The sequence below is a fragment of the Ursus americanus genome, chromosome 27 (assembly GCF_024610735.1).
Source record: "Ursus americanus isolate L20-20 chromosome 27, mUrsAme1.1.p, whole genome shotgun sequence".
NCBI classification, from domain to species: domain Eukaryota; kingdom Metazoa; phylum Chordata; class Mammalia; order Carnivora; family Ursidae; genus Ursus; species Ursus americanus.
This window is the reverse complement of record NC_142153.1, coordinates 15361637-15387319: the sequence shown is the minus strand read 5'-3', so window position 1 is coordinate 15387319 and position 25683 is coordinate 15361637. Positions and strand designations below refer to the sequence as shown.

Genomic DNA, 25683 nt, shown 5'->3' with positions numbered 1-25683 from the left:
CCCATGTATTTTCAACCGGTACACACCAGCAAGAATGCTACATTAGTTTGCTAAAAATCACCAAAATAGAGTTTGCTTAATAAGAAGTGACAAAGTTTAGTTTGTAAAAAATAACCTGGTATGACTGTGCCAATTTCACAATTAGCCTTTCTTTAAAAAAAAGAAAGAAAGAAAGACAAACTATAAGACCAACCCCCGAATAAGAACAAAACCCTTATCTCTATCTTCAACCCTTTCTTCATCCCTACATGAGTGATTACAGATAGGAAACATGTGTTCTTAAAAAGCATATTCAGTATCAGAATATCATTTTATATTTAGAAAAAATTACATCTATAATTTAATGTTAATGTTTATAATTTAATGTTTCTATACCACAAATAAAGGCTGTTAAAATTTTTCTGACAAGCAGAGTTACATATAGAAAAGAAATCCAGGGGTGCCTAGGTGGCTCAGTTGGTTAAGCATCTGCCTACGGCTCAGGCCATAATCCTGGGGTCCCTGGATCAAGCCCCACATTAGGCTCCCCGCTCAGTGGGCAATCTGCTTCTCCCTCTGCCTTTCCCCTTGCTTGTGCTCTCTCTCTAATAAATAAAATCTTAAAAAAAAAAAAAAGAAAGAAAATCCATCTTCATACAAAAGTTAATTCCAAATGGTTGCAGGATCCTAAGAACGCTTTGCTAGAGCAGTAGTGAGAATCTCTTAAAAAGTTGAAGAAACATTGTTTTGAACTTTATTGTACAATATCTTACCTGGGCTTGAACTAGCTTAGAAATTTATGAATGTGGCTACAAATAACACTTTCATTAATATAACTGGAAACAACAGAGCTTTCACATAACCAGAAGGAAAGTGACTAAAATGGTTTAATGGATATAAAGCACGTACTAGAAAATCCTTCCTGGTTAAAGAGCTCTCTTGTTTATGGACAACTTTGTTCATCCCTTTTATTGTTCGCATCTGAGTAGTTTCACTTAGAAGCTTACAGTGACCTGGTTAGCAAAGTTTCAACAGCGCTACCCAGGATGTTAAAAGCACTGATTTACCTTCACAGTTTCCAAGTCTCCAGCTTTAGATGCCTCTAGGAGTCGATAGTCAACATCAGAAGTGCGTATAGGTGTACTTTCTGAATAAAAGAGAAGAAAGATTACTACTGTTGGCTTTTAAGGAATCACAGAGTTAAGAAGGGAAAATTATTTGGTGACTGGAAAGAGATATGAAGGGGTCAGAAATTCATGAGCTCCAATCTATGGATTTTTTTAAGTTGTTTTCAGATAAGAAAAAAGTGGTTTCTTGTTTCAGTTCATATCTATCTTGTTCTAAGCTACATTTAAATAAATCTGATGACACACAAATCCTTCTCCATCCCTACTATTCCAGTTTTCAAATTTTCTGGCCAACACTTGGCAAAAGGGAATAAAGAAACATAGGAGCACGATATCAAAAACAACTTCATGACGCTTTGGTCTTACAAATGCAGTAGCAGAGCTGTGCCACAGATTTTGTTGTGTAAACCAAGGGCTGGGGGTGTGACACAAATGCTAAATAGAATGGAATTAGATTAGGCTGTTAGATCTAGGAGTATGAGGCTAACAAATGAAGTGTTTTAATACAATATAAACAAACCAAAAATTCTTTACACATTGGCTCAATAAAAAGATTTTCAAAGAAAACAACATATAGCACTCAAAATATGTTCGTGGACATTACATATGGCCTTTATAATGCACATGTGTATACACAGTCATGTAACACAAAAGGAATGAGGTCCAGGAGACTTGGATTTTGACTAGTACTGGTGACAACGGACAAATCCTTAATAGCTTAGCTTTTGCTCCTATAAAGTGAGTGTTGGTTTCTCTTAAGTCCTCTTTTGGATTTAAGACTACATTATCTCATGATCAAAGATACCTTTCTTGAGTCCACCGTCTACATGGGAAGATCAAGTGATGCTATGAAACGGTTTTAGATTTCAGAATACTTTGGCTTTTTCTAGTCTAAAGTGCTTCATTCAGGAGAGTGGCTTTTACAGAACAGGTTATGAGAACTCTTCCATAAAAGAGAAACTGTGTTTATTTAGTCATGATAATACTTAGCAGATAAAATGCTAAGATTAAAGTGAGGAAAGAACAGAGTATTTCATATGATGAAGTACATTTTTTTTCTTTAGAAGAGAGTTTATTATTTGTTAGTTTGTGGAACTGCGGAGGAAAGAAATCAGGTCTTGCTCATCTTCATGTTCCTTTCCACAGAGAACATTCAGAAAGCATTTGCAGAATTGGCTTCCACGCTATTTTATATTGGGGTCGGTTGTGTTTGGCCCATCATCGCTCTTTCTTTGGCTGCCTTTATCCTGTTTTTTCTTGTCTTACTTGTCTCCATTCTTGCTGTGCATGCCATCACTGCATTTATGGTTGAGGAAGTCCGTTGGCATATTACGTCTCTGTGACAGTGATTTTGGTAGTTGGTAAAACTCACTGAAACATCCTTTGGATATCCATAGGTAATATTTTTAGTTTATCATTTCAACAAAATAAAATGACATTTGTGTATATGGAGTTAGACCTTTGGATATTTTCAGATTCCAGCATTTGAGGGATACAATTAATATGGCTAAATGTTTTAATTCTAAGAACTATTTGAAACTGGCACACTGATCTTGATGCAGGCTACTTGCAAAGGGTATAATTTTACAATCAAGCAAAATTTTTCATGCAAATATAAGAATGCCTCTGAGAACTATGGAGAAATCTTTACTCCTAGTCAAAGAGCAGAAAGTAGTTATTTAAAGATATTGATTAATTGCTATACAAATTATACAGTTTTGCATCCATTATAAATCCTGAACAGGCTTAGAACAGATTCATTTTTAGAAACAATGTGAACAAAATATTAGATGAAAGGATGTATATACACCCCAGGAACTTTGTACAAAGAGATGCAGAATTAAAAGGAGGATATAAAAATGAAGTTAAAAGGGAACATAAGTAAAAGAAGAGTAGCTGATATGCAAAGTACTATATTAGTAAAAAGTGTAAGTACTATATAGGTAAAAAGTGTAAGAAAAAATTCAGAAAGTTTTAATCTTATAAATTCTTTTATAAGCACACTGGCTTTTGCAGAGTATGAAATTAAAGATTTCATCTCAAGTCAAAGGTTAAAGATGAGCTTCTAATTTCTTCTCTAATCTATTCTGGCTCACCAGAATTAAAAAGAGAAAAGGAAAGAAGAGAAAAGAAAAGAAAAGAAAAGAAAAGAAAAGAAAAGAAAAGAAAAGAAAAGAAAGGAGAGGAGAGGGGAGGGGAGGGGAGGGGGGGAGCGAAAGGAGCCCCAAACCTAAAGTTTCAAAGACTGAAGGCAGTTTGTTGTTATTATTACTATTATTTTTTAATCCCCTTAGACTGGCTGTTTACTGGACTAGCAATAGGTCATAGTGGCTTCTTTCAATGTGCAAATGCAAACGGGGATTTCAGTGTTTAATTTAGCTATTATAAATCCCCCAAATACTTACCTCTATAAAGGATCAGGTAAAAGTAATGGGATAACCATATTGGAATATACCGTCAGAATTATTTCATGCCAAAGTCTAGCCTAAAATTGCTGTTTAAAAGAACTGTCCGTGATGCTGGAATATTCTTTATCTGTGCTAATATAGTAGCCACTAGTCATATGTGGACAGAGCAGGTATAGAGAAAGCAGGTCTGGAGAAAAAAGTCAAATCTTCTGACAGAATGTTTTAAAACGCTGGTTTATAAAAGTTGCTATCTGACATTAATTTTGACATAAATACTGCCAACAGTTTACAACTCAAACTCTTTAATGTAAACTACTGGCAACTACTGACTTGGGAGTTGGAAGCCCAGGTCTCAAAAAGTAGATCTTAAACCTGGTATCAACAGGTGTATTTAAATGCACCTTTAAAATGTTACCCAGAACATAACTCCAATAACTTAGTATATATCCTATATGACTGATGCATTCTTTTGGGGAGTTATTACACATATAACCTGGAACGGTTGAGTACATGTGGGTATAATCAAAAAGCTTAGCTTGTACATGGTCCACAGACTATAGATATACAAGTTTCTCACAGAAATACTAGTTTTAAAAATTACATCCTTTTCCAAACAAAAAATAATTCCTATTTTCAAAACCTTTCCAAGGGCAAGATTTTACCATATGATTCTACCATCTATATTATTTTTCCAGATCAATAAAGAATATTAAGAATTAAACCAAAAAGTTCTGGTATGTCCTACGTTATGCATTTAATTACCTGTATAATGTTTTATCTTCCAAACAAACTTTTAAGAAGAATTATCAAAATAACTGAATAAAATATTTCATTTGTGATTCAGTATTTAATTTTATCTTTTACCAGAAGTCATATATTCTAATTACACTGATTTAGAAGACATTTAAAAAGCATTAAAGGATCTAACCTGCTTAATTTATTCAATCCTTTCTTTTCCATTTTGTCAATTATCTCTAAAATTATGCATAATATTATCAGAAATTTTGATGTGATAGCTATCTATTTGCCCAATTTATGGTTACAACTTATAAAATCTAACTTAAAATTCAGCACTAAATGGTTCTTGGCAAAAGTGTAAGAGAAAAAATTTAGAATGTTTTAACGAAAATCACACCTTTTAGAAATTATAATAGAATTTACTGAGAAGGCAGAAAGAGTTCCTAGTCAAAGCATGATAATCTTCTTTAAGTAAATGTTCTATTGCTCCATAGAAACAGGAAGTTAAATGAAATCATGTTTTTCATAGTTCAAGCTTGCAATCCTATTAATAGCAAATTTCATTCCTTTAGATCTTTTTAGTTTTGGTAGTAAAGGTGTCCTAGAGAGGGCTTACTTCAAATGTCTCACAATCACCATCAAAGACTAAAGTAGAAACGACACTATCTACGAATGAACTAGCATGAGGAAAGTAAATCCAATTAATCGCTTTTAAAATGTGGCACAGATACTCTTACGAGGCTGGTTAACTCTGATTCAGCTCTAACAATACATATGACCTCCACAATTCTAGAAAGTTCCCTATTTCGGAATATAGTTGTGATTCTCAACTGTGCTGTACTTTTGGGGGGCCCTTCGGAAATTTGTGGGGTTTATTTTTGTCTTCTATAGTGTCATTTTATCCAAGCTATTACTATTACAATAATTATAAATTATTTTACTGTAACTTACTGTCATTTTCCCTTTATATTATAATTAGGGCATTTAATTTGGGGTTTTTGGAAGGTATCTGTACAGTTAGGTCACATTATCTATAAATTTCATTTCTGGATAAGAAAAGGGGATATTATAACATATGCATTATGACAAGCGGGGCACTGTGTCTGATGGAGTAAAGAAATCCTGGGTTATAGGCAGAAGAAAGTAACTAGGACTTCAGATTCCTAGTTTGTAGCCTTCCTTCTCCATTTTATTCCTCCAGTTTGTTATGTCATTCTACAGCAGATATAACTCACAGACAAAATGAAAAGGGTGGGAAACAAGAGTCAATTATACCAAATTAATTTTGTATCTAGTTCACCATTTTTCAATAGCTAGACTGTGTTATTTCCTCTAATTTGGGGGCTTGGGAAACTAATCAACTTTCATATCAGTTCCATGTTTAATCTCCCTCAATAAATTAAATAGTTAAAATATCTTAATGCTGTACTAGGTAGGCACTAATATTCAATAAGATTTTATAATTGTATTTAAGATAGAAAAAAACAAGATAATCTCATAACGGTGCAATGAAGTTAAGAAATACAAAAAAGCAGATCAGACTTTCACATATGTAAGAACAATTAATTAAAGATCATTACCAGATGAATGATTTCTTATTTTCTCTATTTGACAGATTTTAGAGCTGCCATAATTCCGCACTGTTTATGTGAGCTTTACGTCACCTTTGATCATAACACCCATGAGTCAGGTTTTCAATTTAAAACTGAAAAAAAAAAGAGAGTATATGCCTCCTTCTCATGACACCTACCTCACTCCACCAAAAAGGTTGATTGGGAGGGCCTCAGGCTAAACAGCAAGCAAGGAAGGGTATGAAAAATACTCAGGCAAAGAAAGCACTCCAAAGAGCTACTGAAAACGAGTGGTGCCAAGTTTGTTTATATCCGTGGACATGAAATGCGGAGCGCAGAACGTACTGCTTCTTTCTTTCTTTCTTTCTTTCTTTCTTTCTTTCTTTCTTTCTTTCTTTCTTTCTTTCTTTCTTTCTTTCTTTCTTTTTTTTTTTAGATTTTATTTATTTATTTGACAGAGAGAGACAGCCAGCGAGAGAGGGAACACAAGCAGGGGGAGTGGGAGAGGAAGAAGCAGGCTCCCAGCAGAGGAGCCCGATGTGGGGCTCGATCCCAGGACCCTGGGATCATGCCCTGAGCCGAAGGCAGATGCCTAACGACTGAGCCACCCAGGCGCCCCGTACTGCTTATTTCTTTTAACTCACCGCTTAGAATCTGCTGCACGGCTTCGTTCCCCATCTGTGCCGCTGTGAAGCCTTGCAGGGAGATGATGGAAGGGTCTGAGCCATAACTCAGCAGCAGGCGGCAGGTCTGCAGGTGACCCGCGAGGGCAGCTCTGTGCAATGCAGTCTGACCAAGGGTGTCCAGTGCATTCATCTGAAAAATCATTGGGTGGGCACAGAGAACTTAGTATCTACTTGTTCCGTATTACACCCTAGCAAATAAATTCTTATGAGAAAATAAACTGTCAAAAGTATTTTGAAAAATGCCAGACTCTTTACTATTAACTTTTGGTTACTGCTTCTGAAAAAACATGTTTCTTACTTACCCTTCTCTGACCGCTTTATTGAAAATTACAACATACTCATCCCTGCGTTGAATGACCGTCTTCCTGTCCATCTTCCACTCCCTGCCACTCCCCTCAACAACTAGAATTTAAGGTCTCTGAGGGCTGGGACTCCAACGTGCACCACCCACCACATCCAAGATGTACACGAAATACTTTTGGATGAATGGGTTTTACCACACTTGCTCCCATAATATAAAGACGACAGAATATGTAAGCAAAGACAGTCCAAGCAGTTAATTACATTTCTTTTCTAATTTTAGTAAATAATTTTAATAGCATGCCCTCATTACTAACCTGAATTACTAATGTCTGAATTACTAACACATTTAACCCTCCCAAACAAGATTAAAATTTTCAAATGTTTTATTTTTAAAACTTTGAAGAGTTATAAAGAAGAATAATTTAGCTAGTTTTAAGACTGTTTAAGATAACATTCAACTTTGGGATGAGTGTCGTAATTTGATCCAGGATGCCCTGGCAAATACTTTCGATTCCAATCAGACCAAAGTCCATGTTCATTGTACATGCTGATTCTTTCAGAGAAGCCCTTCTTTCTGCCTTTCTGGATTATGAAATCCAGTGCAAGTCTCATCTTTCTTAAGAAGTCTTGATTACTTGAAGGCTTGATGATTATTGCCTTTCTGAATATCCATGTCACGTTAGTACTATCTTACAAATTTTAACACGGGGCTAGTTTTTGTTATGGCTATTGAGATTATGGATTGTATTATATAGGTTTTCTAAGTTTTCTAGAAAGCTCCTCTTCAGGGCAAATAGTGAATTCTCAAATATATGCTAGCAGATTATTCTAAGCATTTGTGCATACCCACCAAATACAAGATTAAAGAAAGAAAAGATTTAAGACGATTGATCTCCATGTCTCCTCCAGTCTTTCATCATTTTGAGTAACGCTGTCATACTCGTTCAGGCAAGGGTTCATCTAAATTCTTAATGGTGTTTCACAAAATTTGCCATGAAATACTGACATATTTAATTGCATCTCATTTGCCAGCAGAAAAGCGACTGTTTATACATAGTCAACATAAAAGTAGAGCCATTAGCATGTATTGCTGGAAAACATAAGCTACCAAACTAAACTTCTTGACTTTCTAGTTCTTTGTTGCCTCACCACAAGAGAAAAACTTAAAATTGTGAACATTCTAATCGTTAACATTTTTCTGGAAATTTGATAAGAAACCCACTAAATTATTTAATCGTAGTGACAGAAATCCTCAGTACAGCTTGTTAAGTCATGGGAACATGGTTTGAGAATTACTACTTCAAAATACAGATATTACCAAGTTATTTTTCAGCTCACACTGAGCTTCAGTGCCTTCAAATAAACTTGAACTCCTCAGCATGTCATTTAAGACCATTTGTAGTTTATTTTTATACTATCTTCCTTTCTACTATATTTTTTCATCACAATTTGATAGGCTTGCTATACTCCAGCTTTATCAGATTACAGTGGAACCCCATTTTATGAAGGTGTTAGTTTCAAAAGTCATTGCAAAAGGTAAAATCTGCCTTTGGTCAACATTATCCTTGCAAATACCTTAGCAATGTCATGGTAGAGACAGATACAAGGTTTCTTAGTAAATTCAACACTTGCCAGTTTTATCTTCAATGTGTTAGCAGATCAACTGAACACCAAAGACATACAGCATCTTTAAACAATAAAAACACACTATGTGTAAGGAGAGGTTATCTCGATACATATGCATGGTGAAACTTGAGCACAATACAGAAAACAGCAGATTCCCTCTGTGTCTCTTACTCTGGGGCATGCACTCATGGAGCAAATCTGGGCAAAAATCACCACTCACTAAGACTGTCTGCATTAACTTTCCTTGTTCCTCCCTACTCTCGGTTTTGGAGGGGTGGTCCTGAATGCAGCTCCACTGATACATTCTCATTTCTCTACTGAGCTATTACTCTCCGTTTCATACTCCTTATCCTCGTATATAGCTGTCAAAATCAGAACTAAGTTGTTTACCTCCTAAAAAGTCTCATAAGGAAGGGATGCAACTAATATTTATTATGCACTTACTAATATTAGGCTCTGTGCTCGATGCTATATGTAAGTTGTAAGCTATTTAAAAGCAGAAATTATGACTTAATCTTAAATGTAATTCTTCCTCTCTAACCTCTCCACCCCCAGAAATACAACGTCTAGGACAGCTTGTGAATGGCTATTGAGATTATGTGAATAAGTGAAAAAAAAAGAATAACGTATAAATCATTGTTTGAGTTCATTTATAAAAGGACTTTCTTGTTTAACTGAAAAAAGTTCCAACCATTTGATGAGGACTGATTGATAATACCAGAAAGTTAAAACCTTGAACATATACTGAAGCTTCATGTCCTCATCCCTGTTTATGTATATAAGGCATTTACTCATTTCCATAGGGGGCATTATATTCTAGTATTTTAGAAAACTATTTCTTAGATAAAGTACAAGACCAGTGTAACAAAAAATTCTTTGCTTTAGAAAATGTATATAGTTTTTATTATGAACGAATTTTCCCCTCAAACTCTAAGTAGTTATCACGCAACAAAAGAGTATCTATGGAGTACTCGATCAGACAACAAAGCTGAAGCACTGTGAGAAGTCATCAGCGATATTTAACAGAAGCACTCACTCCATGGAAACAAGTAAAATAACAAAACTAGAACAATTTGGTGATACTTTGTACAACCCAGAGAATGAACAAGAATGGATGCCAGGGAAAATGTTAAACAGACATTCGACAAGGGTTTTTGGGAGGATTATTCCTCATGAGAAGCAAATGTCCAATTTCTCAGATTCCCTCATCTCAGGACTCTAGGCTTGTCCTTCTCCGGTCTAAAGATGACCGTGGCAGCTCTATGCCATCAACTCCATACTCCAAGGCCAAAAAGGATGTTTTACATATCCACTGTAAAAAAGAAGAAATCTTTCCCAGTGGACATCTTATGGCTAGGGCCAAAAATGCCTCCCAAACCGAGGCCTACACCAGCCACAAGCAAGGAGAATAAGATTACCAAAACTGTTTCAGACCCAGCTTCTGGAAAGCTCCCAAATCGGAACCAAAGAGAGTTCCCTAGAGGAAGCTGGCAAGCTATGATCCGTGGGTTAATTCCAACCAGCTGACTATTTTGTACTGCTTGCAAGCAAAGAATGATTTTTGTATTTTTAAATGACTGCATTTAAAATGGCTATGAAAGTACCCACAAAGCCGAAAATATTTACTATCTGGACTTTCAAGAACATGTTTGCTGATTCCCATTCTGAACAAAGAAGAAAGGGAACAATGATTGCTGGATGGGAAACCGGCTGTCTGTTGGAGCCATTACTGATCTTTAAAATGATTCAAAACTGAAAACAAAAATTAAGGTCCTTAGCTTCCTCTTATATTTAACTTTATCAACATTCTAATGCTCTGCCTTTGTTTATTCTTTTATCAACCAATCATGGGATACAATCAGGGCTCTCTACAAAGTGGTCAATCTATTCTTTTTCCCTTCACATATGTATTCTGAAGTGGTTCAAGGCAATGAAGTCCGAAATGCATGTGCCTTCCAAGGTATGTGATAAATTTGTTTTTCGGGGGCAGCAGTAACTATTTTATAGGACTACAGGTCGATCCCCATTCCCTGATTTTTTGAATGTGTCATGTGGCAGGATTTGCACTGCTGCTCTAATTCAGTTTCACAATGAAAAAGGGTGATATTTTGGAGCTAGTGTAATTATATTTCATTGTGATCCCAGAGGGTTATAGGGAACTCTAATTGTTTAATGGTTTCCATACGTTTGGATTTGTTACTCTACCACCATTCCATAAGTTACATAAATGGGAACTGACAGTAATTCACTTTATTGATGGAGAAATATAGGTGATCAAATGACTTGGGCATGTTATCCACAAAATCTATAATTGAAAGCACTGAATAAAAGGGCCAACTAAAGGGGCGCCTGGGTAGCGCAGTCGTTAAGCGTCTGCCTTTGGCTCAGGGCGTGATCCCTGCGTTCCGGGATCGAGTTCCACATCGGGCTCCTCCGCTGGAAGCCTGCTTCTTCCTCTCCCACTCCCCCTGCTGTGTTCCCTCTCTGGCTGGCTGTCTCTCTGTCACATAAATAAATAAAATCTTTAAAAAAAAAAAAAAGGGCCAACTAAAGCCCATGACACCTGAAAGTCATGACAATATTGTTTTTTTTTGTCCTCTTGGCTTTGGCAGTTTTGACTCACACATCAATTCTTCACTCAGTCAAAAAACAGGCTTAACAACATTTAAGTATTCTTTATTATGTAAGAATTAAACTTCTAAAAAAAAGAAATAAACCAAAAAATAGTCTAGTATTATACATATAATTAAGCACTTAAATGGTCATTCAAGCTGAGATAACCAAAATAAATGAGATTGCCACTCACAAGGATTCTTCTAAGAACTTTCAAATAGCTATCCACACATATATATACACACACATATATACATATACATATATATATGTATTGCTCTCCCTAAGTTTGTTTTTAACCTCAAAAAATGACAGATTTTATATATATACCATCATTATTATTCATATTTTAAGGAGATACAATTTTAATTCTTAATTTATATATATATGTTTATATATATATATGTTTATATATATATATATATGTTTATATATATATATATAAATAATCTGGAGTCACCAACATACATACTTCTGGAAGAAAATACCGAGTGTTACATCCATTTTTCTGATCAAGTCTTCCTTAGACCCGGTCCTCTCTATTCCCCTCCATCACAATCTCTACCAGAAGGATATGATAGAGGATGTCATCAAAGATTCTTATCATTCAGCTAAGGAGATTATTTTCACCAAAGTACAGAAACTGCCTCAAATAAGAAAAATGCTACATATGATGTGTGGTAATGTGTGCATAGGACTGGCTTGAGAAGGTATCAGAAGAACATATCTGGCAGTTTTAGAGACAAAACATATTCTCCTTTCCCCCCTGTATCTAGAGATAGAAACCTGAGGTATGCATGTTTTTCTATCTGAGTAGTAATTAATGATTTTCCTACAGAGGGTAATTAGATAAATGATATAAAACCACAATGGCATCTGGCCTGAAATATACAGGATATAAAAGTATGATTCAAACATGCCAAAACAATCCTGGAAACTGGCATCCTGTAAGGAAATGGCTGAGGGGAATCTCTCAATATTTGGAATCAGTGTGAATAGCCTAGTCTCAAAGTGTTAACCTTGAGACTGAGTTCATCTCTCCCCTACACTTAAAGCTATCATTGTCCATATCACTCATTTGGTAATTAATCACGAACTGTTCTGTGATATCTCTGTAATTCATCATCTATTGTTAACTCACATTGTAATTCTATTTTAGCTGTTGAACATGGGTATATCTCAATCTAAACTGGATTTCAAGTAACCTCGGAGTTGAACACAGTCTCTGTATTCCTTTAGCTAGAATGACAATGTACTTTCCCCCTAAACCAGGCCACTTTGACAGTGAAAGTGAAGAGTAAAAAAAAAAAAAAAAAAAAAAATGACAGGCATTAATAAAGCTGCAAGAAAGGTGTAAGAGATAAGAATCTGAAATAGGTCTATGTCCTGGTGGACAGACTATAACCTAGGGAACAGGTGGCAGGCATATTATAACCCTCTTAGCTTGAAGGTAAGAAATATCTTACTATCACCCCTTTTAACAAAAATCTTAAAAAGCTAATTTTGTTGAGTACTGCTAAATCATTATGCCAGATATTATGCACATACCTTGAGTCTACATTTCTGTAATAGGCTTTCTAGGAGACATATCTCCTCAAGATTTTCATTATATTCTCCTTTTCAGTACCTACTGGACTCACTAATTGTAACTTCTGACTAACTCCTTTGCCTTCCTGATTGAGTCATTATTTAAAATATATTATTTGTATTTTGCCTATTTCTATATATCTAATCCCTGACCATTCCTAGCTGAAATCCTACTCTCTTCATGAAATTTCTCTAATCTCTCCCCTGGCCTGTTACTACCAGTAGAAGTAACTATTCTCTGAATATCAGTCTATCTGTATTTCTCTTACATATATCACTTTCCAATTTATACAATAGCTATTCGCAAGTTGACTGTTACTGGATAAAATTATTTTTACTAGATTTTAAGTCCCTTAAAAGAAGACTCTTGATCAAATTCAAACACTAGACTACTAAAATATTCTCTTAAAAAAAAAAAGTTTTTTTGAGAGAAAGAGCATGAGCACACATGTGTGCATGGGAGGGAGAGAAAGGAGAAGACAGAAAGAGAGAATCTCAAGCAGACTCCCCTCTGAGCAAGGAGCCTGACACAGGGCTTGATCCCACCACCCTGAGATCATGACCTGAGCCTAAATCAAGAGTCGGGCACTTAAGTGACTGAGCTATCTAGGCACCCAACTATTAAAATATTCTCTAACCAAAAAATATGCATTCTTCTTTCCCTAGAAATTTGAAGGGAAAAAAAAAGTTAAATGCCAATGTTGACAAAATTGTTTAATACTGAAAATAACAGACTTATTTCATCTGTGTTAAGAGTATAATTTAATTTGAGTTTAAAGTTTTTATAGATATATACAGAGCATTGTTATCCATGGTGGGATGGACATAGTTAAAGCCTCTCCTGTGAAAGATGAAACAGACAAAAGGATCACAATTTAATTCTTAACTAAAATGCTGATACACTAATCAATATTTCACTTTAAGAGGTTTTCTTTCTTTTTTTTAAAGATTTTTTATTTTAGAGAGAGAGAGAGCAAGTGAGCACAAGTGGGGGGAGGGACAGAGGGAGAGAGAATCTCAAGCATACTCCCTGCTGAGCATGGAGCCCAATGCAGGGCTCGATTCCACAACCCTGAGATCATGACCTCAGCCAAAACCAAGAGTCGGATGCTTAACCGACTGAGCCATCCAGGCACCCCACTTGAAAAGGTTTTTAATCCCTTCATGTGTTGTGAACCCATTATGGAGTATGGAATTTGTCTAAGAAGTTAAATTTCAATATAATTTGAAAGACATGAAACTAGACTGTTTACTAACTGAACTCAAACTTATTAAAAGGGTACTCACCTTCTCACATACCCTAACTGTCTGAGAAACAACTCTCTGAGCATAGCTGATTAGACTAGTGGGAGCCGCTCCAATGGCCGCAGTGTGCACAAACCGAAGCCTCATTCAGATTCTCCCCTTCTCATCCCTGAGACTCAGGAGACGGTAGCTGCAGGTGGTATATTTCTAAGCCAAAGACCCATAAAGTAGGGGCTGCAAAGCCATATTTAGGCCATAGAGAAGTAAAACAAACATACAGTCTATAAAAAGAAGAATGAAACAGATGAACAAAGACCAACAAAGAAAAGAAACCCAAAAACTGCAGAAAGAGAGACAGATAGAGAATGCAGTCAAGGTACCCAATGGTTTACAAATTCCTTGTTCTAGTCTTTTGTGAATCTCAGCTACAATTCCCATAGATTATTCCTATGGGATAACAATATGGGTTCTCTCAGAAAAGTAGCAGGCACATTATTTATATAAGTATAAAACAGATTCCATTTATGCTGAGTCTAGGTTCAACTGATCTGTTACTGGTAACTAAAACGTCTCTGAGACAATGGCCCCTTTGTTCTTTATGCTGACACGCTCAAACTCCAGGTATTTGAACTCTAAGAGATAACTTAAAATCCATAGCTTATTTTTTTTTTAAAGATTTTATTAATTTATTTGACAGAGATAGCAAGAGAGGGAACATAAGCAAGGGGAATGTGAGAGGGAGAAGCAGGCCTCCCGCCAAGCAGGGAGCCCAATGCGGGGCTCGATCCCAGGACCGCGGGATAATGACCCGAGCTGAAGGCAGACACTCAACGGCTGAGCCACCCAGGCGCCCGAAATCGATAGCTTCGAATGCATTTTATCTAACATCTTTGAGCTATAGAAACTGCTTATCAATCCACCTCTAGAAAAGCATTAATCAAATCCTTATAATGAGCTAACACATTTCCCCAAAGTGAGCAAAGACTCTCCATCACTTCTCAATGTGAGAAATAAGCCCATTTAATGCCAATTACTACTGACACAATTTCTTCTTACATACAATATAAATAAATCTGTCAAATTAAGACAAATGATCAATCAAAAGAAATTTCTCCATGTTCCACATATTTAACAGATGCTCAAGTAATGACAAAATAGCAGTGCTTTTATATATGAAGAAAAGCACTTCTGAATTAAACCTTTCATTTTTAGGTGTAATAATACCTATGCAACTGGGACTTAAATTCCACTTAATGATAGCAGACAAAGCAGTAGCAGTGAATGCCAGCGTAGCTAACAATAAGAAAAAAACCTGCCATACGAAGGATAAAATCTTCATGTCTCTCCTATTTAGGACTTACAGCAATCTTGCAAAGCTGGGGGTTGAGAGAAATAATTTTTTTAAAAACAGAAATTTACTCCACTATAATTATGAAGTAGATTTTTTCAAATGAGTTGGCTAATCCCCGCATTTTCTTATAACCCTTTCTTTACTAGCCATTTGTCTTCTATCCTTTTTCTGAACATCGCCTGCTTGCCCCTCCAGATTCCTATTTATCCTCCATCCTACTCTGTGTCCTGGGAAACTCACTTATATGGATCCTATCAATGAGCTCTTTTGGTCCTTTAAGTTCTTGCTACATTTTGCTAATGGGAGGCAATGGCAGGTGACCGGTGGGGAGCAGGAGTGTGAGGGGTAGGGGTTAAATATACCCTCTCTCTAAGGCTACTTAAGTGCTGTCAGGGGCCTTCTCCAAATAGCTATCTTCTGCTTCCCAGGGACTTCTCCCTTTCCTTACCCCTTCAGGCCCAAAGATGATAATGTCTCCCCACTTGCTGCTATCCCTTGCTCGTATCCTTAAACCTTGCCCACCTTTGTATAATTCCTTTATTAAACTTTCCTCAAATTACCCACTTTGAGTGTGCTGTTTATTGCCAAGACCCTAATGAATATAATTCTCTACTCTTATATCTTTGGAACACCGCTTCAAAAGCTGTCAAAGTCTTTACATAAAAATTGCCCAGTTAAATGGCATTGCCTACCTTGATTTCTTCCTGCAGCACCGATCACCTGTTCCTTCTTCATACTCCTATTATACTCAATAGACATGTGATAGACCTGTCAGTTTTCTCTTCCCATGGCTGCTCTTTAAAAAACGTAATCTGCAAAGGTCCTTTCCTTAACTCTCAACTCATCTCTCCACATTTTCTCTACCAGGACCTTGCAACATGTGATCACTGTATTGATGGCTTTCCAAAAGATCTCTCTAATCCTAGACTGTCTTTCATACTCTGGTGCTGTATTTTCAACCACTAGTGTTGTCTACATGTCCCTATATCTTATCAACTCTAAGTACAAAATTATCAAGGCATAGGAAACCAGTATTTCTTTCTAGCTTTCTCACTTCCCCGAACCGACCACCAGTTTCTAAGTCCATTCTAACGCCCTATTCATTTCCATATATATAATTATTCCTTCATAAGTGGCTTTCATCTTTCTCTTCCTTCTTCATTGCTAATGCCACTAAACTGGATTCAGGATTAGCTTCAAGTTTGGTAGTTGCATAAACTTTCAAAATAGTATCTTCCACAGTATCTAGCCCACAGTCTTAATCATTTTGCATTTCAGTATTTGTAGTGGATCGAAACAAATTATGAAGGAACTGGTTTATAAGTCTTATATAAAAATTAAGATAATTAAGGGAAATATGCAATATATGTTTGGAAAGACAAACATAGAAAAAATACAAAGCTCATATTTACAAGTAACCAAAGTATTGCTTGTATGCCAGGTATTAAACTACATACTTATATATACATAGCTCATTTAATTTTTACACACACATGCGCGCACACACACAAATACTTATAGAGGAGGTATCAACACCCGTATATCACTGATGAGTCAATTAAGGTTCCAGGAAATTAAGTTCAAGTGCACAAAACTAGAAAGTGGAGGAATGTAAACTGAAAAGTATGTCTGCCTAAGTTATATTCACAATATATTTAGTTGAACATGTATAGCGAAACTGAACTTTATATTTATCATCAAGCTTTGAGCAAAAGAATGTTTTGGCTTATGTAAATATTACTAAGTTCTGTCTAAGACAGACAAATTAGTTAATGGTATTAGATCTCCCTATCAAATTCTCTGCCTTTTCTGATTTACTAGCCTTAGCTAGGAACTTGACATGAGGAAGGACAGGAGGCAGGATGGTGGAAACAGTATGAGGGCTGAGTCCTAATTCAAGCCCCTCGTTCAGAAGGTGCTTTTAGAATCAAATGGAAAGCGTAAGTTGTCCAAAAATCAAATTGAAACCATGAGTTCTCCAGAAAGAACACTAAGCAAGCAAACACTGGGGCTCAACAGTAAGTAGCTAAGCTGGGTTTTTACAGTTAATTTTTACTAACTCATTAGCCACCAGATAAACCAACCCTGAAGGACAGCAGCCTGCCTGGAACCAGGGAGTTTAAGTGTATGGGAGGATGGCAATTGGTATTTATTGGTTCATAATCCTGATTAGATATGATTTTTTTCTATTTTAAAGTCCCTAACAGTAGGAGTTCTCGATTTTAGATGAACTGTAGTGGAAGGACTAGGGAAGGTGAACTATCTAAAAGTCATTCTCTATCACTGACAGGCTGTTTAAAATTACGTGTGCTTCACTGATGGATAGAGACATTATTGATGAGAATGTACTGTGAACATGAAGAACAGAAAAAGATTGAGAACCAGAGACCTCAAGTAATGCTGACTGGGATAGCTTATAAAATAATGTTATTTTTCACTGAGACTTCATGAAACAAAATGACTCATGGGAGACAACAAATAGGTATTTTCCAAAAATGAAGGGCATTGTTCATGGTTTTTCAAGAACATTATAAATGCTATAAGCTATTTTTAAAAATAGGTCAATGAAAAACATATAATGTTCTTAAGTATAGCAGAGAGCCCACTTAGCTTACTATTTTCTGCTTGACAGAGCAACAAGACTTTATTTATATAACAATGTCCTAGACGTACCTCAAAATAGGTAATAAATCTGTAGAACTCTGTTCCCTTTTGTTCCAGTTCACCTCAACTTTTTAATATAAAAACACCCAATGGTCCTTTTAAAGCAAGGATATCCAAATTTTTGGATCGTGAACTTTACGAGTGAAAAAATGTTTTGAGAACCCTTTCAATAAATATATGTGCTCATCTGTAAATTGTAACAAACAGTGCTATACTAATACATAATAGATACATGTAAAGCTTACATAAAAAGAGAATTATAAAGGATGGGAAAGAGATGAAACAACTAAAAATTTAAAAAATATTTTAAGCACTAATTTACAAAATATCTTTTGGCTCAATTAAAAAAAAAAAACCTTAAAAAAATCTTATAAAAAATTGTGAGGTAGGTTTCAGTGTGATATTAAGTTCACTTTCAATAGCTTGTCCTATTGACCACATTAGCTCAAAAGATGTGACTGAGACATATAGAGCCACTGGAAAAAGTGCATTGTTAGCAATACCTACTAAATAAAAATGCTTATTTTTAATGTAATTTACTAATTATGCTACGGTTTTAATTGAAATTCTGCTAGTCAAATTGCATCTTTCTTGATGTTTTCTTATAGGTTCAAAAACCACCCAAACACAAATTAAGAAAGATTTTAAAACAGGTTAGAAAATTCTGTTTTCAAGTTTTTTAATTATATGTAGATAAAACAGCTTGGTGATACATTTACATCATTTTTTGGCAAAAAAATTTCACAAAACAGTGGACGTTTTCTAAAAATCTATTCTCAAATGTCCTCTTCATTTTTTAAAGTTTCTTTAAAAATGCAGTCACTTTCCCATTTACTCTAAAATATTTGCCTTCAAGGGTTTGATTAGGTTTCTTTTTTTAAAAAAGCACCTACATACAAGTAACAAATACTTACAGTCATTTGTCATTACAGATGATGACAAATTTTCAACCCTCTTATTTTCATCAAAAAAAAAAAAAAAAAAAGCACAACTAAGTATGACAATTCCTGAAAATACCAATTCATGAAATAGCCAGGTAACCTCTTTATGCTATAAGATTGTCATTCCCTCGGATTACCAACAACGTTATTTATGAAGGACCCACCATTTAGGTCGGTACCCACGTTATCTACTCATTTGGGCATGTGTAGAGTGCGATATGTCACAACATGTTGAAAGTGAACAGATGAGTGAGTTTGTCAGTGTCAATCCCTTGTTACTCAGACTCCCATTCTTCCTCAGGAGACACCTTGAGCTGACTCAGACAGGCTGACACACGGACCTAATGAGGGAGCCAGCATGAATCTGTGTATTAAATATTAGTAGACACTAATTTCTTTATTCAGAAATAAGGAAATTACTATTTTAATACATTAAAATTCTAGTATTTTTTCCCCGTCCCCAGTGGCTCATCTTATATGTTCCACAATGTGTCTACTTTGGAGACTTCTGCTTTAAAATACATACGCATGAGGATTAAAAAATTTCCAATTTCAAGTCAACTCTGAAAAACAACCAGTTTGCTTCCTTTCTCCCTCAAGCAATTCATAATTTCAGACAATGCCAAGAAAAATGGTTACCCCAAATTCATATTTCTTTAGTGTTGAGGTTGAGAAAATTATCATCACTACCAGTTTGAAGGAACAAAAATGTTCTTTAGAATAAGTAGCAATATTCTGACTATCATTTACATAAATTATTCTCTGATAAACCATCAAAATCTATCAATTCCACTATTATTGTAAAACAATGTAAAGGTAAATGTACTTTGAATGATAAGACCGTAGCTACATTTTACTGCTTTACAGAAGAATGACAGTAAAGTACAATAGAACACAGGTAATTATTTTTAATTAGTAACAAGATTTAAATCAGCTTAAAAAAAAAAGATTTAAATCAGCTTTAAAAGAGAATAGGTGACTTCAAATACACAGTAACAGTCCTTTACAAAATTCATTTCTCCGGGAAAATCAGAGAGAATAGTAAGAGCCTTAAGAGCAGCTAGCTACTCAATCCCACGTCTGACTTTTTATTTCCGGTGTGTGTCTTACCTTTGCTCCATGCTTATGCAGAACTTCCATGACATCATTGTGAGCTCTTTCTGCTGCGACGTGCAGGGGAGTCATGAAACTATGGAGAAGAGAAAAGGAAAATTTCCTAACTTTTGTTGCATTTCCTCTTTAAGAACCGCACAACTCCCTCTGCGATTACACTTACTCTTTATTCTTTTCATTAACATTTGCTCCTTTTCTAAGCAATAGTTCGGTCACTTGTTTTCGTTTGGGATGCAGGGAGGCCACAGCACAGTGCTGTAAAGTAAACACAACTAAGTTAATAAAATAAACTTCTATTTAAAAGTAGATTTTGGAATTAAATAGCATCTGCTGACTGTTTAGAACACTGTTCCGTCAAAACATATTTATATACTTTACATTATAGAGATGATCAAATTCTTCCTAAATATACTGGAAGTATAAGACATAAGCCTTTAAACCAAGGTGAAATTATCTTAGTTAAGCATTAAGAGAGACTTTGTTTCTTTTCCTTTGGCCAAAAAGTAATTATCCAACATATATTTATTTGAAGGCATCAGAATGCAGCCTCTCCAAAGCTACAAATATCCTTACCTGAATTAGTCAATCCTTCATTAGGTTGTCAGCCAGCTAAATCAACAGTTCTCAAACTCTGCCCCAGAGCTACTCCTAGCACTATACAAGCCTATAAGCCCAGGGACAGGCAAGGAGGCAACAGACATGAAGGAGCTTAGAGGAAGAAGTACTCTCAGAAATTTTATGTTTTATCCTATATTTACACAATTTTTGTATTCAACTTTGTTTTATATTAAGTTTATATTAAAATTTTAAGAGTAAAAACCTAACTTATTAATGAACAAAACGAACACTCCAAAAAAGCAGGTCAGGTTTACTCTGCTGCTTTGAGTATCTCCTGGCATAATGCTGGAGAGCTTGAATGTATCTGAACCCCAGTTTGAGAGCCATGTATTTTAAGTGTACATACAGTTGGCCCATTTCAGTTTGTTGACTCTTTCAATGCTGTTTTCAGCAAGAACTGACTACAGCTTGACTTTTTTTCTGCCAGATATATGTGGGAATGTTAACTGAAGCATATTTACAGGTCTGTGCTAGAGTTATCTATCATGTATGTTTAAATTCTGAATTCAGGAATGATTTTACCAGCCCTATACCTGAAACTTAATGTGGTCAATGACAAGGAAAATAAGCTAATCTTTCTGAAAATACATTAGAAGAAAAAACATGAATAGTTTACAAAACAATTTGTACAGTCTGGAACAAAAAATTCATCATCTTACCATTTTTCTATAACGAATGTAGTAATTCTCTGGAAAATTAAGAATAAGTCTTTGGATAATTGCTCCAAAGGATGATGCAAGTACTTTTGAAAATACTTTAATCTTCTACAGAAAACAAATAGTCTTTACCTAGCAACCATAAAAAAAAAAAAAAAGATTCTAAAAAGAAAATCACATCTTCTATTTTATGAAAGAATTGATCACAAAAGTAGATTTGTTATAATATGGTTGGGTAAAGACAAAGGTAAAAATATTCCCAAATCAAGGGTGAGCAAATGTCTATTCCCTCACCCATGAACGCAATCATCTCCTGAACCAAATTTAAAAATCAATGCAACTAACGTTCACATGGAAATTCCTGGCATGTTAGATACTAAAGTTACTTTGAAGTTTCTGAAATGAAAATCATACTTTGTGCCTCCACTATTATTACAGACCTAAGGAATGGATTAACAATAAAATCTTACCAGTGCAGTTTCATGAGACTGTGGCTGTTTGAAATTAATGATTTCCAAAGCGAGTGTTTTTTTAACTTTGGCTAGGTCTGCTTCTCTGGCTGCTTGTAGTAAAGAATGACCTTTAAATTCATCTGTTAATGAAATAATGGTTGACATAAAAGATTTAAAATCTGTAAGAATCATTTTAGCATGATTACAAATCAGAAAATTATTAATTTTACTTATTGCTGGTATTTTACCAATAGCAGCAACAGATTGATATGATGATAAAGGTGCAAAGGATGTATAGTTAATGAAAAATTTTGAAAAATGTATGCTCTAAAATACAACTGGTTTATACTCTCAGAGTTCATAAAGATACACATACAAAGATACTCACTCCAGCTAAGTTTTAAAACAAGCAACCAAAAATGTCCACCAAATGGAAACCAGTTATAAACACATATACACTGGAATACTCTCTTAAACAAGAAAGACAGGTCTCTACATATATCATAAAAGTATATATAATAAAATGAAAATTCAAGTAGTAAGAGAGGAAAGACAGGTTGACCCAATTTTTTTGTATTGTTACTACTACCATTGCCACCACAATTAATTATAAGAAATGGTACCAAAAAGGCGCTTAGAGAAATATTCACCAAAATAGTAATAGTTTAAGCATAGAGAAGGGAAGAACTGAAATATGGGGAAGTGCAGTTTGATAATTTTTCAAAGAACAATTAATATTTTATTTGTTATTTGTATAAGTAGAGATTTTTTCAAAAGTGATTTCTAAATTAAGGGAATAAATAAAAATCCAATACTCTAATTAAAAACTTATAGTCATATTTTCTATTTTACAATTTTGTTTTGTATTTTGATATGACCGCTTGCTAACAAAAAGTTGACAATTGTTCTAAAAAGATACAAATGACATGTAACCTAATACATTACATAGCAATCCTTGGCCCATACAGCCCTTTGCCCCTGCCTACTACTTATTCCTTTCTCCCCCTCTCTCTCCTCTCCTGAGTTCCTCATCTTACTTCCCTCTGTCCCTCAAAAGACAGAGAAAGACACACAGACACACAGGTGCCTTAATAACTACTATTATTGTTCAAGGTCTCAGTTTGGATACTCTGGATAAAGCCTTCCTCATGTTCCTCATTATTGGGTCAGGATTCCTTCTTATGAAGTCCATTGCACTTGCATTTGGCCTTCTATCACAGGACATATAACATGACCTTATTTGCTATAGTAGTCCTATCACTTAGTATACTGCTTGAAATTATAGTATAGTATGTATTCAATTTGTTGCGTGAGTTCTGAGTATTTATAAGTCATAGCAGGTTCAGGGTAAAAACCATTTTTATAAAACTTCCTGTTTAGTGGCACCTTATCATTGCTAAATTCCTCAAAGTATAGGAATTTCAAAATTCTGAAACTCAAAGTCAAGTTCAAATGAAATAAAAGTAAACTAGTATTTTCAAATAACATAATTATAGATTTTCATTTTAATGACAAAATTAGGGGTAAATCAAGTGAAAGAATTACAAACTGCCATACATACGGAGGAGGATCCTGACAACTACAAAGGAAAGAGATGTACTGAGAACTGATTTGAAACAAAAAGTACAGTTTTGCTTTGGTCATCAATCTAGAAAAATTTAAATTGAGTTCAAATCATACTGGCTTTTTCTCTAATGACAAATGTTCTATGAATATCAAAATTATAAAAGCAATTCTACTTTTTCAATTACTCCTTTAAGTTCAGGAAAGGTACTCAGAAAAAAATTAAATGGGCAAATTTATGAAAAACATACACAATAAGACTGCAGTACTAAGGAAATCAAGAAATTACGATGTAATAATGCAATTAAACATCATGATATTTTCTCAAATAACAAGAAGTAAAATATTCCTTTTCTTTGCTCTTCAGAAAAAAAGTGAAGATTTCTGCCCAAATTGACTTTCAAGTTTAAAATATTTTATTGACCTATACTCAAGAAAAAAAAAAACTCAGAGAATGGAAAATCTATCAACAATGTAATGGTCCCTCTAAATGCAAAGGTTCCATAAAGGTTTGTTTTTAAAAATTTCAAGGAAGTCTTAAGTAGCTAAAAAGAAGGCAGTAAAACTACAAATTACTCAGACTTACCCTGAAAACTTAATACTTATAAAATGCCTTAAAAGTTTCTCTTTTCAAATGCATTTTGAAACAAGAATGAAAGCTACTTTCAGCATTTCACCTCTAGTATGTGCAGAATCCAAACTACCTTGCTCATTTGGCTTCATGGAAACAACACATTAAAAAAAGAGAGAGAGAGAAGAGCAGGAAAAAACATGTGTGTACTGAAAATGCTATAACCACGGGTATGATCAAACTATTGTTTTTGTTTCTTGTATAATTATCTTAAAAAGAACTCTGTAATTGTGAATGCCTAGTGTAAGGCAATGGACATGATGATGAAAACCATAGTTAGAGAAGTTCCAACTTTGTTAAATCCTTTTCTTCAAATAATTCTTTGGTAGAATCTTATTTAATAAAATAAAACATACTGAGAAGGTTGAAAAATACTCTAATCAGGAAACTTCTTTTACAAAACTACACAAATTTCCATTAAATCGTAATGTGTACAGTGGAATCAGATAGTCCAGTGAAATACACTATAAAAACTCATAATAATATGCATAATTGGCAAAATGTTCGAAAGGAAAAAGAAGTGAAAGGCGACATGGGGATAAAGCTGAGCCCTGGGTATGAACTAAAAGAAGGAAATTTAGAAAAAGATTAAGAAAAAAAGTTTTGAGTTCAATTCAATTCAATAAACTTGCTGTTCACAGTGCACAATGCACTGTGCTGGGTTGGGGATAGGTAGGTAGATCGGGCCCAAACTCAAGTACGATCAATACATTTTTATTAGGTAACAAAGCATTTTGCAGGTGCTAAGAAGACAATAATAAAACGAAAAGTCTAAGAATTTAAATTTCACTGGGAAGACAGAACATACACATCGAAGAAGGAACTATATAATGCAAGATAACATACGACAAGGGTCATACGAGTGGGAGGGAGAATAAAGGCATTTCTACGAGGATTCACTGCTAAGACATCTGCCCAGTTATAATCTGGCTTGTGCTGGCCTGTAATCTCGTTGATGTCATCTGTTCCAGTACCAAAACAAGTTTAAATTTCTAGTTAAACAAGATGAAAATTGCAACTCTTCCTGTTTAACATAAACCAGTTTAAAAGCTGCTTAAGTTTAAATGATGTTACCATCATTTTGACTCTGCCGTTTTCTTAAGTTATCATTTAAAGATTTTCTTCAGGCATTTAAGTCCAGTTACCTGATTCTTAGACTCCCGAGAGAGAATACCAACCAGGGGACCAGTTAAATATTAGGTAGGTGATGCCTACTTTAATTTAAACCTGCAATGCCCACATGTAGAATTAAATATATCTCAGTATTTAATATGACAAGTAAATGTGGTATCCTGAGTGAGATCCTGGAACAGAAGAAAGACTGCAGGTAAAAACTGAGGAAATCTGAGTAGAGTATGGTCTTTAGTTTATAATGTATCAATACTGGTTCATTAATTATGGCAAGTATATGATACTAATGTAAGACGTTGATAGGAGGGCAAACTGGATATGGAATGCATGAGAATTCTCTGTCCTATTTTTATAATTTTTCTGTAAATCTAAAACTATTCCAAAACAAAAAGTTTACCTAAAAGACACGCATATGTATATATAGGTAATATGTATCAGCATTTGAGATTACTTCCACCAAATCATAAAAAGCTTCTCATTCAAACTGGGGCAAGTGATTGCACTTGGGTTATAACACACATGAGCAATATGTGTGTTATAAAACACATGTTATAAAACATGACTGTACAACCCTGCAGGGCTTGAGAAACAGTGAGTGCTCAGTAACATTAGATACCAAATATTACCCATAGTACAAGAATATAAACTCTGTGGGCTCGGAGAGTTTCTTTCTGGTTTGA

The 25683-nt window shown here is 34.9% G+C and overlaps 1 protein-coding gene across 1 annotated transcript in view; it reads right to left on the bottom strand.

Moving 5' to 3' along the window:
* Positions 1–25683, bottom strand: part of TNKS (tankyrase) — a 204332-nt gene that overhangs the window by 41814 nt on the left and 136835 nt on the right. The window contains exons 9-13 of the mRNA XM_045779268.2: positions 21697–21818; positions 20116–20207; positions 19950–20028; positions 6468–6639; positions 1047–1126 (exon numbers count right to left, since the gene is read on the bottom strand). Coding sequence (XP_045635224.2) covers positions 1047–1126; positions 6468–6639; positions 19950–20028; positions 20116–20207; positions 21697–21818 — 545 coding nt within the window. The remainder of the gene's footprint in view (positions 1–1046; positions 1127–6467; positions 6640–19949; positions 20029–20115; positions 20208–21696; positions 21819–25683) is intronic.